The 16,915-nt window shown below is 36.2% G+C and overlaps 1 protein-coding gene and 1 pseudogene across 4 annotated transcripts in view; both read right to left on the bottom strand.

The window, feature by feature from the left end:
• Positions 1-16,915, bottom strand: part of CDH18 (cadherin 18) — a 532,487-nt gene that overhangs the window by 207,883 nt on the left and 307,689 nt on the right. For 3 of the 4 annotated variants that reach the window (XM_042952827.1, XM_042952846.1, XM_042952853.1), the window contains exon 5: positions 16,585-16,704. In XM_042952827.1, coding sequence (XP_042808761.1) covers positions 16,585-16,704 — 120 coding nt within the window. Of the gene's footprint in view, positions 1-16,584; positions 16,705-16,915 lie in introns of those variants that run through there. The other variant, XM_042952835.1, reaches the window with a different exon arrangement.
• Positions 3,158-6,011, bottom strand: LOC122227607 (annotated as a pseudogene).

Genomic DNA, 16,915 nt, shown 5'->3' with positions numbered 1-16,915 from the left:
CATAATTATCTTTCACATACCCTCAACCTTCAGAAAATATCTGGACCACCCCGAATTCCTGCATTAGTAGCATTTGGGGCAACAAAGGAATGAGGACTCTTTTTCCCTGCAGAGCTAAAATTAGGAGTTAGGACCTGGTAAGCAGGAGGGAAGCTTCCACCCCACCTTTTTCTTTTCTTTTCTTTTTTTTCTTTTCTTTTCTTCTTTTCTTTTCCTTTTTTCTTCTTTTCTTTTCTTTTCCTTTTTTCTTTCTTTTCTTTTCTTTCCTCTTCTCTTCTTTTCTTTTCTTCATCTCAGGAAAATTCAGAATACTGAGGAGAATACTTTTCTTCCCACACTACTCTGAGATAGGAGTTTGAGCCATTTATTTGTATTTTAAAGGAAGGATTTATGCCATAAAGTTAAAAGAGTTAGACACTTACAGCAAAAGAAAAAGAAAAAAAATGAGAGAAAAATAGAACAAAAATATTCTTAAAATCACAATTTCATTATTCTTTTCTGATTCAGATATACGACCTGTCTAAGTTCAATATATGAAAGACAGGGAATATTCTGAAACATGAAATAATTATGGTAATAAATAAAATTAAAGTACTTACTAGAAACTGGTGTTATTTTGGAAACCACCTTCAAATCATATTGCATTCCTATAAAAGTAGTTCTTTCTTCTAGAGATCACACAGTTCACTAATCATTATAGAAGACACAAACATGAGTAATGGGAGTTCTCAAAGAGTTTGCATTCCAAGAATTTGTTTCTCAATTATATACATAGAAAACTTTTTTCTTCCTTTCTTGGTGATAGTTTCTTGGTGACCCTGCAACTTTCTAATGATTTTTTTCTTTATTTTGATGCCCAAAACGCTTAGTTTTCTCAGAGAAGTTACATTTTATGTCCATCATTTGAGAAAATCCTAAATTAGAATGCTACACAAATGACAGAAATGGAAAAATTAAAAAAAAAAAGATGTCTATAGAAGACCAGAGATGAGAAAATTCTACACAACATAATAAAAAATAATACTAATGTTAAAAATTCAAAATTTGCAACAAGAGTAATACAAGAAATGTTAAAGGTGTTAAAAGGACTTCTTTAAGCTGCAAAGAAAGGGCACTTATTAGCAAAACAAAACAAACAAACAAAATACATATTTATATATGAAAGACCAAATCTCATTGGAGAGGTGAATATGTAGTAAAGGTAGTGGATTAATCATTTATAAAGCTACTATTAGGGTTAAAAGACAAAAGTAGTAAAAATAATTATAACTACAAATATTACTTAAGGGATACACAAGATAAAAAGATATAAAATGTGACATCAAAAACAAGCTGGCAGTGTGGAGGAGTTAAAAGCAGAGTTTGGGAATCCAATGACACTTAAGTCGTTCTCTATTTAAAATAGACTGTTATAGGCCTAAGCTGTTATATGTAAACCGGATTGTAACCACAAAACAAAATCCTATAGAAGCTACACAAAGATAAATAGGAATTACAGCATACTACGAAAGAAAGCCAACAAATCAAAGATGGTTGCAAGAATAGAAAGGAACTATGACATAACCCGAAAACAATTAACTGAATAGGTAAAAGTATACATCGATCAATAATTACTTTAGATATAAATTGACTAAATTCTCCAATCAAAAGACACAATGTGGCTGAGTGGATAAACACAGATGCAGGCACACACACACACACACACACACACACCAAGACCCATGTATACCCTAGCTACAAGAGATGTAAGGACACAAACTGAAAGTGGAGGAGTAGAAAAAGATAGTCCATGCAAATGGAAACCAAAAGGAAGCTGGGGTAACTATATTCACATAAGAGAAAATAGATTTTAAAACACAAACTGCAATTAGAAACAATGAAGGACATTATGTAATGATAAAAGGGTCAATCCAACAAGGGAAGGTGACATTTGTAAATATTTGTGCACCCAACATATAAGAGAACATATGGAGAACCAACAAATATAAAGCAAATACTAACAGACCTAAAGGGAGAAATAGATAACAATACAATAATAGTAGAGGACCTTAACACCCCATTTACATCAATGGATGGATCATCTAGACAGAAAATCAGTAAGGAAACATTGGCCTTAAATAACCCATTAGTCAAGATGGATGTAACGGATATACACAGAACATTTCATCCAACAGAATATATATTTTTCTCACGTGCACATGTAACATTCTCCAGGATAGATATATTAGACCAGAAAACAAGTCGAAAGAAATTTAAGAGGATGAAATTCTTATTAAGTATATTTCCAACTACAATGATATGAAACTAGTAACCAATTATAAGAAAACTGAAAAAAAAGCACAGATCTGTGGAGATTAAATAACATAATATTCAGTATTCAGTACAAAATCAAAGCAGAGATTTAAAAATACCTTGAGAACAACAAAATGGAAATACAAAATACCGAAATTTATGGTATACAGCAAAAGTAGTTTTAAAAAGAAGCTCATAAAGATAAATGCTTACTTCAATAAAAAGATAAACTTCAGACAAACAAACAAACAAAAAACACCTAACTTTATACCTCAAGGAACTAGAACAAGAACAAAGCCCAAAGATAGGAGAAAGAAGAAAATAACAACAGTCAGAAGAGAAAAAAAATAGACCCTAAAAATAGAAAAAAAAAATCAGTGAAACTAAGAGCTGGATGAGAAATGAAAAAAGGGGGTGTTACAACTTGATGACACAGAAATACTAATGATCATAAAGACTACTATAAAAATTATATGCCAAAAAATTGACAACCTAGATGAATAAATTTGTAGAAACATACAATCTACCAAGCCTGGATCATGAAGAAATAGAAAATGTGAACAGGTCAATTTCTACTAAAAAGGCTGAATGAGTAATCAAAAACCTCCTAACAAAAGTCCAGTACCAGACGTCCTCACTGAAAAGTCCACCAAAAATTCGAAGAAGATTTAATACCAATCTTTCTCAAACTCTTCTCCAAAAACTAAAGAGAGAATGCTTCCAAACTCATTTTACACCTGCATTATCCTTGGACAAGGACTTCATTAGAAAAGAAAATTACAGGCCAATATCCCTAAAGAATATAGATGCAAAAAACTTCATGGAAATATTAGCAAACCAAATTTAGCCATACATTAAAAAAGAATCACACACCATGATCGGTGGGATTTATTTCAGGAACGTCAGGATGGTTCAACATCTACAAATCAATTAGATGCACTACATTAACAAAATGAAAAATAAAAACCACATGACCCTCTTAATAGATGCAGAAATAGCATTTGACAAAATTCCACTTTGATTTATGGTTAAAAACTCAACAAAGTAGACATGGAGGGAACATACCTCAACATAAAAAATGCCACATATGACAAAACCACAGCTAACACCACATTAGTTACAAGGTGGAAGAGGGTCAGTAATCTATCTTCCAGATTGAGAAGCCACTTTGTTATAAAAAACAAACAAACAACAACAACAACAAAAAAACAAAACCAAGCAAGCCACCCCATACCATTTAGAGTTTTATTCAAGGTGACTTGCTGATGGGCAATTAAGTGAGCCGACAGATGATTCAGAGTGCTACCCAGCCATTTTCAGTTCCTATCTGGATCTTAATCCCCAGCCTTTATGGAATGAGGGGCATGGTGGTGAGATCACAGGGCAGTTCACTAAAGCTGCACCATCTGTGTGCGAGAGGGTAGCTCTACCAGTAACCTCATGGGACAGCATCTGTGGGCCAGAGTGGAGAAAAGGACACAGGGTCTAAGATAGAGTCTGTGTGGTCAGGACTCCTACACTCCACCCCCAACATCTTTACGGCCAGAATTGATTTCTCATTTTGTCATTGCCACAAGCCCCAGCCAAACCTACATCCAATTCACATCTCACATCTATTATTAATACCCTCAGGACCTGTACTTTTTTTCCTTGCCTTTGAGAAAGCCTCTTGTTGGTTAGCATGCCAATTCAATCAGCTTCCCATCGTTTTGTTGTTGTTTTGTTTTGTTTTAAAGAAATATAAGACTATTGGCCATGGTCTACCGGTATTTACAATAAAGTAAATAGTATACAGCTGGATAATATTCTGACTACAAACTTACTGTTTTTCCTGGTTTCTGCTGAACGAGTAACTCAAATACTGAGAAGATTAAGCTGACAATAAGGTATGTATTGGGGTAAAGAAAAAACATGAAGGTCAAGAGTTTAGATCACAGAGGTCTGTCCCCCCATTTATCTTTTAATTTATTTAAAATTTTTTAAATGTTTATTTATTTTTGGGAGAGAGACAGAGACAGAGAGTGAGGGAAGGGCAGAGGGAGAGGGAGACACAGAATCCGAAACAGACTCCAGGCTCTAAACTGTCAGCACAGAGCCCAATGCGGGGCTTGAACCCACAAGCAGTGAAATCATGACCTGAGCTGAAGTTGGATGCTTAACCCACTGAGCCATCCAGGTGCTCTTTGTCCCCCCCCCCCCCCATTTATTCCAGCAGGTGCTAAATTGCCAGCATCTCTCTCTGACCATCTGATTATGATCAGGTTTCCATGAACAAGTCTTCGACATTCCATGCATCATGACCTTCTTTTAGTCAATGCAGCACAGCAATTTCAACTTCTTGAAAAGGAATGGTTGACTAGAAAGAACCTTTAAATGTCCATTTAACTAAGTTTTGCTTACTACTTAAAACACACCAGGACTTGTCTAGTTTTCTCATTTACGTGGGGAGACTGTTGGTAGTGATAAAATTTTCCTTTCGGGGATCTTGCCAACAAACTTGCATTTGTGTGACTGTAGACATGATTTCTGATATGGCTGCTTTCAAATTGTCCAATTTTAATTGCTTACATCATATTTAAATTGCCCAATTAATTGAAAAATTTGAAAGGTTAAGGCTTCAGGAAAAATTTCAGTGTAAGTGATATATTTCTTAGGTTGCTGAAAATGATGGCATCCCAGAAACATGGGATTATCCATGGTTATAAAATGATGTTTTTATTTTGGGGAATGTTAAAAGAAAAGAAAAAAAGAAAACCATTTATGTATGTATTTTAAGTATACACACAAAACCCCCCCAAATAAACAAGAAACCCAAAATGGTCCTCAGGCATATAGGAGTTAAAGACAAATTCTGATTAACAACTATGAAGGTTTGTTCAATTTTTAGAAAAATATTTAGAAAAGGTGTTCTCTAAAGCAGGGGGCAAATACCTGGTCTCAAATATTAATTTCTGATAAAGGAAGCAACTACAGAAAGCTTTTATTTGTTCAAAGTAACCAGTGCTATAGATGCAAAAACCCCCAACAACTCCCCCAATACTATTTCAAAACAAACATATGTAACTTGATTTTTCATTTGAATGCTATCTATTCACACTAATAAATAAAAAAAAAACAATACCCAGATTACCTATATAATATATACATATATATATATATGTATATATACTGAACTTCATCCTCTGGACAAGAATGCCAAGTTAGTCTCTCTTCACAAAAAAGCAATTACAATCGGAGGACACTTCGTATTTGCCTCTTTCGCCACCACCGTCTGCCTCATCTGAATCTTTCCACTTCATGAGAAACATTACCTCTCCACTGCTGTCTGTGCACCAATTATTCGTTCAGGATCAAGACCTCTGGCAGAGCCTCTTGGTTTCTCAGTAGCATCCCTTTTCTTCTTGGATTTGCTATCATCAGATTCACTGTCAGATAACGATTTTCTTTTTGCACCATCTTTTTCTTCACCAGCTTTTTGAGAATTAAGAAATGCTTCAATTAACTCTGAACAATCTAAATTTTCTTCAGGTTCCCAAGTACTGTCAGCATCTGTAAATCCCTTCCACTTCAGGAAATACCCCACCTTTCCATTCACTACACGTCAGTCCAATACTTTTTTCACCACGAATTCATCAGGCTCTACATTTTCTACTTTTTTTACTCTTTCCATTCTGCTTCTTCCCCATTTTTTTTTGCAATGTAGTTTTATTGGAGGCCATTTTTTTATTGCAGAGTTGAAGAGCTATTATTCACCGCCTCCAAGCTGCTTCAGGTCCCAGGTCTCAGCTTCCCATCTCAACCGAGGAAGATGAGGGTCTTAATATCTTGTCTGATGGGCAATATAAGGTCTCCCACAATCCTATTAAACCAAAAAAGTCTGTAATTCCTTTACCATTTTAGGGACTGGGAAGGCTTGTATTTCAATCCATGACAGCCTTAGGCATCATTTTTGTACTATCTGACCAGATAATGCCCAGAAACTTTACTGATTGGCCTGGGCCATGGAACTTTTTGGTATTTACCTCCCAACAATGTGACTTTAAGTCACATTACAGTCACTCCTGTAATGGCACAGCTGCTGAGACAGAAAGGATGAATCATCCCAAGTTATGCAACCTGAATTCATTTGCCATTGTAGTTTAGAGCGAGATCCTGCAGAACATCTACGCCCGGAATATACTAAGGAATGGGAGAAATATGCACTAGAAAACAGTGGGGAGGAAGCCTGGTGATCTGTAGGTAGAGACTAGTTCCTCAGACCTTAATAATTTGTCCCCTGCCACCATGAATAGACTTTATTTCTCCCTATGCACACACAGATAGCTGTGCATCCAGCTCTAGTTGTCTAGTAGGGCTACTTCCGTCTGTTAGTGCAAGACTAATAAATGGTTAATTCCACATGGGACCCCTGGTTGCCCCCAATTGCACGCACTAGAGGACAACATTGGGCCTAATCCCTATTCTCTAGGGTCTGGGGTATCTACCCTTGAAATTCCTCCATTAGTGGAAGAGTGCTTTGGTGATACACCTGGGTTTTTTGAGCCTTCCTTCAAGGGAGTAAACTGCTTTCTTTTGGGCAACTCCTTCCATGGGTTTAGAAAGACCAGGCTGGGTTGTCTGCTTATATTTTCTTTTGAGATCCAAGACAGCATTAGATCTTGCCACCACGGTTTACAAGAGACAGTGATGGGCCCCATCGTCACCATTTTATCATCAGTAAAGTCATTTGTTTTTCAATTATTTCCCTCATTATGGATTCTCTCCATTTCAGTGAAGTTAGTCACCATAGTTCCCACTGTAACAATGGGCCCATTAACCATAGGGGCAAGATACTGAAGTCCTGTACCATGCCCCTGGGGCTCACTTTAAGATAGAGTCTTCCATACTAGAGGAAAACAATTCTTTATCTAGGCTTCTAGAATTCGGAGTGCAAATGGCATGTTTCATTGCCATTTGTTTGTGTTTTTTTATGTTTATTTATTTTTGAGCCAGACACAGAGCACGAGCTAGACACAGAGGAACAGATAGAGAGGGAGATACAGAATCCAAAGCAGGCTACAGGTTCTGAGCTGTCAGCATAGAGCCCGACCCAGGGCTCAAACTCACAGACTGCGAGATCATGACCTGAGCCGAAGTCGGGCGCTCAACTGTCTGAGCCACCCAGACGCCCCTCGTTCCTGTTGAAAGTATAATTTCTTTTAGTTCTTCCATAGAATTCCAGCGATACAGAGGGGAGAACACAGCCCCTTCACTAGGCCAGGTTATCTTGATGCTAGCATTTACCTAATCGATCAGATTAGCTAAGCACCTGCTATTCTCACCCATGCCTGGGGTATTTAGTTTTTGTCACAAGGGAGGTCCAGCAGTGGCTGAGGCCGTTGTTAACATCTGAAATGCATTTAACATAATACCGTCTCCTGCAGTATCCAAGAGTGGTAACACACAAGCAGCCACCTCTTCTCTGCCCTTTTGCTTAAAGTGCCTGTTAGCTCCACCAATTCAGCTACAGAATGTTCCCTCATTGTTTTCTGACTAATAGGAATTTCTTCTCAGTTATTCCCAGGCTCATGAGTGGGCTGGGTCTTTGTTTGAATCAAAATTCCTTCCTGGAAATCATTTTCTTCCTCTTGATAGGGAAAAAATCTGTTATAAGCTGGCCGACAGGACTCACAGGTGAATTCCAGCCCCTGCCTGGACTCCCCTTCCGGGTTCTTCTTCCCACCCTGCTTGCCTCTGGGGCCAAATTGCTACTAATGAGGAATGTAGAAGTAACAGACTATAAGTTGTCCCCTCTGCTATGCTCTGGGCTCAGACCTTTGGAGAATGATCTCCTCTGAGCCCACAGGTGTAAAATAAACCTCCTGCCTTCCAAGATCTCTGAGTGCTGCTTGGTTCTGCTGGGTGATCCAGAACAGTTTCTGTAACACTCTATGATAATATCCTCATCAGAGGTGTCATTACCCCAGGGATCTCATGATTTCCGGTCCCAGTTCTCCTGAGATATAACAGTTCTCTCTCTAGTGTGTGGTAACCTGTGCCCATACACCTTACATGCCATAATTTCTAACCGTTCCTCCTGCTTTTGAATTCTTTTGGACATGAGGTCTGTATTAGAGGAACATGCAGCTTGTATGTCCTTTCCAGAGCCAATGCTTCTTGGATCTGTTCCAATGCTCTCCTTACTCATAATTCCTTTTTTGTGGTGAATCTTAAGGCATGGGGCAATGGCCAAGCTGTGGTTGCAATAGCTTGATCACTTTCCCTTCTCTACTGCCTTTTCCCTACTATTTTGAATAGAGTATCTAACAATCCCTTAGGTGTTTGGGGGGGGTGCCATACTGGTCCTAAATGCCCAGAAATCCTGACCAAGATTCCCCACATGGAGGTGGCTGGCCAACCTGGTTTTTCCCCTACATGTAAAGGGCTCCCAGACGTCCCCCCCTCCACTTGCTCACCCTGGGCATGACGAGGAGCTTTAGCCTGGCCTGCTCTTTTTACACATGCTTGTTTTTTTTTCCAGTATCTTGCTAAGTATGTAAATTATTACAAGTTGGAGGAGGGCCAGACTGAGAAGATAGTTTGATACCAAAAAACCAAGCAAGCCATTCCATAATACTATGCAGAGTTATATTCAGGGTAACTTACTGATGGGGAAATCAGGAAGTTAGATGACCCACAGCAGCTACTCTCAGCCCCTATTCTCTGTTGCTACCTGGGCCTTAACCTACAGTCCTTAAGGAATTATGGCCATGGTAGTGAGGTAACAGGGTAGTTACGTGAGTCTGTGCCATCTGTGGGTCAGAGGATCTCCATTACTTATCTAAAATGGCATCATCCATGTACCAGAAGGAGAAAACAAGATGGAAGGCCAAAGGTGAACTCAGTGTTGTTGGCACTTCTACAATACTCAACAGGAAAAAGCTGCAACCTTTTCCTCTCATACTAGGAGCAAGACAGGGGTACCCGCTCTCACCATTTTTATTCAGCATGGTACTAGAAGTCCTAACCAGGGCAATTATGCAAGAAGTAAAAGGCATCCAAATTGGAAAGGAAGAAGTAAAACTGTTACTATTTGCAGACGAAAAGCTGTTATACATAGGAAACCCTAAAGACTCCAACAAAATGGTTAGAACTAATAAAAGAATTCAGTAACGTTGCAGGATAGAAAATCAATATGCAAAAATCTGTTGCATCTCTATACTGTAATGACAAAGTCAGAAAGAAAAATTAGTAAAACAAACTCTTATAATTGCATCAAAAAAGAAGAAAATACTTAGGAATAAATTCAACCAAGCAGGTAGAAGATCCATACACTAAAAACTGTAAGTAATTAGTGAAAAACATAGAAGAAACAAATGAATGGAAATACATTTCATGATACAGCTTAGAATAATCAATATGTTAAATTGTCCATCCTATCCAAAGGATGAATCTATAGATTCAGTGCAATCCCTACCAAAATTCCAGTGGCATTTTTTATAGAAATAGAACAGACAATTCTAAAGTTCATAAGACCCCAAATAACCAAAGCAATCTTAAAAAATGTTTTCAAGATGTTTTCAAGTTTATTTATTTTTGAAAGAGAGAGAGAGAGAGAGAGAGAGAGAGAGAGAGAGAGATTAAAAACACAAGGCGGGAACTCAGAGAGAGAGGGAGACACAGAATCCTAACCAGTCAGCACAGAGCCCAATATGGGGCTCAAATCCATGAGCCACGAGATAATGACCTGTGCCAAACTACATTATAAAGCTATAGTAACCAAAACAATATTGTAATGACATAAAAACAGACATATAGATTTGTGGAACAGAATAGGGAGCCTACAAATAAATTCACACATATATGGTCAATACATAACAAACGAGCAAAAAATATGCAATGGGGAAAGGACAGTGTCTTCAATAAATGGTGTTTGGAAAACTGGACAGCCACATGCAAAAGAATGAAATTGGACTGCTTTCTTACAGCATACACAAAAATTAACTCAAAATGAATTTAAAAGATGAACATAAGACCTGAAACTACAAAACTTCTAGAAAAAAACATAGGCAGTATCTTTCTTGACATAGGTCTTGGCAATTATTTTTTTTTTTTTGACTCTGACACAAAGATAAAAGCAACAAATGCAAAAATAAACAAGTGAGACTACATCAAACTATAAAGCAACTGCACAGCAAAGGAAACCATGACAAAATGAAAAGGTAACCTATGGAATGGGAGAAAATATTTTCAAGTCCTATGTCTGATAAGAAGTTAATATTCAAAATACATGAAGAACTCATACAACTCAATAGCAAAGAAAAAGCCAAACAATCCAATTAAAAAATGGGCAGAGCACATTTAAAAGTTGCCAGGAGAGTCCATCTTGAAAATTCTCATCACACACACACAAAACAGCTGCAACTTATTATGGTGATGGATGGTGACTAGACTTAATAGTGGTCATCATTTCACAGTGGACACAAGTGTCAAATCATTATACTGTACACCTAAAACTAATATAATGTGTTTTAGTGATACTAATTTTAAGTGGGCAGAAAACCTGAATATTTTTCCAAATATGATATACAGGTGGCCAATATACAGGTGGCCAAGATGTACAACATCACTAATCATCAGGGAAATACCAATCAAAACCACAATGGGCTATCACCTCACACCTCTTAGAATGAATGTTATCAAAAAGACCAGAAATAAGTTTTGGTGAGAATGTAAACAAAAGGAACCCCTTTATGCTGTTGGTGTGAATGTAAAATTGGTACAGCTTCTATGTAAAACAGGATAAAGTTTCCTCTAAAAGCTAAACTTAAATCTATCAGATGATCCAGCAATTCTACTTCTGGATATTTATCAAAAAAAAAAAAAAAACACCAAAAACATTCATTTGAAAATATATATGTATATTTGAAAAAAAAAAATATATATATATATTCACTGCAACATTATTGACAAAGGCCAAGATACGGTAACATCTTAAGTATCTATCAACGGATGAATGGATAAAGAAAATGTAATGTATATATATGCAATAAAATAATATACTGAAATATTAGGCATGAAAAAAGAATGAACATTTGCCATTTGTAACATATATATATGTATATATGTATATATGTGTTTATATATATGTGTGTGCATATATATATTTATATGTGTATATATGTACATATATATGCACACACATACAATAATACAATATACTTAAATATTTGTCGGTCATGAAAAAAGAATGGACTCTTGCCATTTGTAACATATATATGTGTGTGTGTGTGTGTGTGTGTGTGTGTGTGTACACACACATACAATAATACAATATACTGAAATATTTTTCAGTCTTGAAAAAAGAATGAAATCTTGCCATTTGTAACAGCACAGATGGACCTAGGCGGTAGTAGGAGAGTTATCTGACGTCTATACTGTATATAGTTTACTTACTACATCTTGATGGCAGTTAAAATTATTTTTCACATATGCATATTCAATGGCGTGTCAGAGAAAATTATCTTTGGTTCTATTCTCTGATTCCCCCCAGATATCCACAATTAATGTACCTTTTGATATTCAAGTCAGTGTGAACAATCTCCTTTTCCAGCTTAGTATTGGCAGTGGAACTGAAAATGACTCCTTAAATACAGAAAGCACTGCGCTCTCTCTCTCTGGACCATGTATCCTGGGTTGAGAGGAATAAAAATAGGAGCTCCATGTCTATGCCTGTGTGGGAAGTGCACAGTGCCGGGAAGGGGATTTACTGGTCTGCAAAGCTCGTTTCACAAAAGTCCAGGTATCAGCACTGCATGTGTTTGCACATAAAAAAATTACTCAGAGTGACTTCACTGCCAGGCTTTTGCTCACCCGTTTTTCCCATGCGACTTTCATCTTGGGTGCTCATTGTCCCACGATTACAAGATAGTTGCTGTACCCCCAGGGATTATGCATATGTGTAAATCCAGAAGGTGGGAAACCAAAACGACGAAGCATTGGCACCTACATAGAGATATCAAAAAGCCTCTAGTGGTGTTTCTTTTATAGCTCACTGGCTAGAAGTGTGCCACAACAGCAACAGGGAGGCTGGGAAATCTAGCTTCTTAAGTGAGTATGTGGCTAAAATGAGCAAAGTTAGAATTCTAATAGGACCAACAAAGCGGGAAATTGTTATTGAGTGAACAACCACTGGTGTCTATTTCTTAAATGCTATCTAAAATGCACTTCTTGTGTTAAACCCCATACACTCTTACACTTTCAGGAACTTCTTAGAATTCTTCTCTAAAAAAAATAAAGTGATACATAATCTCTTTCGGTAATTAGGAAACATGACACAGTTCTGAATTAATGCATTAGTTTTTCTCCAAAAGAAACAAATTCTTCAGCACTAGGCTCACTATTTTTGTCTATGTGCAGCTAATTGTAGGAAATTATTTAAAAATGTATCTACAACTATTTGTGCAATTATTATTGTTGTTCTATCAATTAGAGAGGGCTATTGGATGAGACAAATTGACAAAATATATTCTGCTATGGACAAATTGTTTCCTTTTGCAGATTTTGTGGACCATAAATTAAATATTTTAACTGCTTGGCTATCAATAAGCAAAATATTGCTTTTGGGAAAATAAAGTCATTCTCAAGTAGAGTTTCATATGGAATTATGCAAAATTAACATTGAAATTCATAAAACTTTTGGGGTGCCTGGGTGGCTCCGTCGGTTAAGCGGACGACTTTGGCTCAGGTCATGATCTCGCGGCCCATGAGTTCGAGCCCCACATCAGACTCTGTGCTGACAGCTCAGAGCCCGGAGCCTGCTTCAGATTCTGTGTCTCCCTCTCTCTGACCCTCCCCCGTTCATGCTCTGTCTCTGTCTCAAAAAAAAATAAATGTTAAAAAATTTTTAAAAAAATAAATAAAAAAAAGAAATTCATAAAACTTTTAAAGATGCTTTACATCTTTTATCCAAATATATAGTGATCTTCCACAAGCAATTCTTTGTTCGTTGTTAAAATAAAATAAAATTGAAAAGGTTAAATAGGAACAAAGTTGCTGATGACTTTAATTACATCATGCACACTGGAGAAACTATGTTGAAAGCCTTGTTCAATTACATCCTAAGAAACTCACTGAGGCCTTCCCCTGAGTGCATTTTTATAGCTGATTGATTTCTGCTGCAAGATGTTAAGGAAAGGTCTTTTTAGAGAATCAGAGCTATTGTGGGTCAGGACTTGTGCATTAATGACAATTGTTTCCTGGACAGCATGTCACTGTGTCTCATTTAGAGACACTATTTTCAGCTGGGACAGTCATTTCTAAGGATAAAATGTTGGTTATTTTCACGTCTAACTTACTTCCTTTTATTTATTTTTTTTAACTTACTTTCTTTTAAGTTGTCATCCCACATTTTCTAAAAGTATATTTTTCTTAATAAGAATACTTAAAAAACTTTCTTTAAATGCCTAAAAAATGTAATTTAGCGATATATAATATGTAGAATTCACATTTTGTATAGTTAATGTGGACTAAAAATTCTTTCAAACAATATTTTTTTTCTGTTTCAGTTAAGACTATTTCAAACCCTTGTGATGGCACACTATGCAATTTTGGAAATTCTTTTTAATCTTAAAAAAAAAGTGGGGACATGGGGAACCTGGGTGGCTCAGTTGGTTAAGTGTCTGACTTCAGCTCAGGTCATGATCTTACAGTTTGTGATTTCAAGCCCTGCATCGGGCTCTGTGCCAACAGCTCAGAGCCTGGAGCCTGCTTTGGATTCTGTGTCTCCCTGTCTCTCTGACCCTCCCGCCACTCGCACTCTGTCTCTCTCTCAAAAATAAATAAACATTTTTTTTTTTAAAAGGGGAGGGACACAGGAAATTGACTACCTACCTATATCTTCAAAGGACTGGGCTAAGAACATTGCATGAAGTTTCTTATTGGATTTAGTTGTTATTCTAAATTTCTATGCAAGTACACAGGGGCATATAATTTAAGTCACTTGACCAATTGATTATGATATTACGTAACATCCTAGGATTTGATCATGAAGTATCCTTAAATCATTCTGGAATAAACCTTAGTATTTTAGAAAAATAACAGTTAAGAATTACTGCACTATACTATATTAATTACAGTATAACATCACTGTCCTCTTACCTGTGGAATGTCTGTTATCAGTGCAGAAGTGTTTGAGAAAGATTTCAAGCGCAATGTCTACCCTTTGTTTAGCAACATGTAGCAGAAACCCTTTGATATCTAAAATGCTGTAAAAGTATTCAAAAGAAAAGAATATCTAGTATGCTCCTTGTATATAATTAAAAGGTAGACTTTTTTAGTCTCATTTTTTATGTACCTGCAAATTAAACATAGAATTTAACAACAGAAATGTTCTGAAATGTTATATTTTTCTTTGAAATATTCATTATTTATTGGGTAAAAATATATGAAGGCTGTGTGAAAATTGACTCAACTCGAAATATAAGTACATTTATATTAAACCAGATAACTCTTCTAATAGTCTTTGTTAGGAGTGGTAAAAACTCATATGAGAATCATTCATACATAAATGCCATTCTTGACTATTGCTGATTTTTTATTTTAAAAAATAAAATATTTTTATTTATATTTTTAAGCTTCTTTATTTGTATTGAGAGAAAGAGAGATCATGAATGGAGGAGGGACAGAGAGAATGGGAGAGAGAGAATCCCAAGCAGTCTCCGTGCTGACAGCCCAGAGCCCAATGCAGGGCTCGAACCTATGAACCATGAGCTTATAACCTGAGCCAAAAGCAAGAGTCGGATGCCTACCTGACTGGGTCCCCCAGACCTCTCAAGAACTTGCTTATCTGATACTTATTTTAGTTCACATTGTATTATTTTTTATCATCTCCTGATTTTTAGTTTTTACCTCATTTTATTATATATTTATTTTATAATTATAATGCATATAATACAAGAATCTACTTGCATGTATATATTCTGCATTTACCTAGCTCTGAACATATTCTTCATTATTTTATTCATAAATTATAATAACTAAGGGGTTAACAGTATGCCCGAGATCCATTATTGTCCCATATACTTATGGGTTCGAGAACACCGGGGGAAGAAAGAAGACAAATAACCTGGTGGAATTCTCTTGAAAACATGATCATGACAATACTCTTAGCATTCAAATGGTATTAGTTACTGGGAATGTGCTAGCATCTTTTCAGTTGGATGTACCTCATCTAAGATAGTGGTAAACAAACCTGAGATGCATAAACTTATGAAGCAGGGTCCCTTAAAAAATGTTTTGTATGCCATGTAATTATGTGAGTATAAGGGGATATTACAACCAAACATAGCTTTTTTCTGTGTTAGTTATGTGGCTGTGTCCATTACTTCTTCATAATCCCACATGTTAATCTGATTCAGAATGAATCTAATGTAACTAGAAAGGATTTAGGAACCTCTGGAATATCCTGGATCTCTCTCTTCATCTGTGCCTCATGACTATGCATATCTTTAAACTATGAGTAAAATTTGAAACTCATTTCTTACTGGATATTTGGCTACATTCGAAATTGATGTATGTTTAGTCACATTTTTATTAACAAATTATTTATCAATGGGACCATGAGCTTTTATGTCGTTTTTAGATTATGCTGCTGTAACATGATCCTATAATGCATTCCCATTTTGACATCACATAACACGATATCATTGTTTAGGACAGAAAAAGGAGAGGAAAGAGAGCAGAATACCTATTTTTCCTGAAAAAAAAAACAAATATTTTACATGTTTTTGTCTTCACTCTCAGTTAATTTCTCTAACATAAGACAATATTTGAAGAGTGAAGAAATTTCCAACTACGAAAAAATGTCAGTTCTAGACACAGTAGTTCCCCCAATGTAATATATGACAACTTACGTGACAATCAAATTCAAATAAAATATGGAAACATCCAATGAATATTTACCCTTTTTGGCAAAGACTTAAAACTAATATGTAATTAATTTAAAAAATACACTTGAAAATCTCATTTGATGTAATACTCCACATTTGTTTTAAGCAGAGAGTAATTGTTGCAGGGATATGCAAAGATAAACTTTTTACTGGTATGGGTATAAATGATGGATAATCAGAATATTAAGGAAAACAGTTATTTTATCTTCAATGATTCAGTTACCTCATTTTAGAAAAAGTGAGGACACTTTAAAATGTGCTAAAATAACAATTCCGATGTACGAGAGTACACAGAGATAAAAATATTGGTTTCTTTTTTATTTTAGCACATATCTGCACATAAATTGCACATAGATGCACTAACCTGTTTTAGGGTCTACGGAGAAGTAGGGCTGTCCCTGGAGAATACTATAAACCACCCGCGCACTGTTTCCATAGGTAGGGTCATCTGCATCAGTAGCTGTCACCTGTAGAACAGAGGTACCTGTGAATTCAGGAAAACAAATTTTAGTGTGTGGTAACATTTAGCACATGCTCTGTACACAGAAAAAGGTTATTCTTCAATACCTATGGAATGCTATAATAGACGTATCCTACTAAATTTAATTCTTGGATTTATCTATCAAACCTGTCCCTTGCTTTTTTCCCATGACCACAACTGGACCAAATGAGAGGCCAACATAGAATATTTGGTC

This window comes from Panthera leo, chromosome A1 (assembly GCF_018350215.1).
Source record: "Panthera leo isolate Ple1 chromosome A1, P.leo_Ple1_pat1.1, whole genome shotgun sequence".
NCBI classification, from domain to species: Eukaryota; Metazoa; Chordata; class Mammalia; order Carnivora; family Felidae; genus Panthera; species Panthera leo.
The sequence above is the reverse complement of the archived record's forward strand: the minus strand, read 5'-3'. Positions and strand labels throughout refer to the sequence as shown.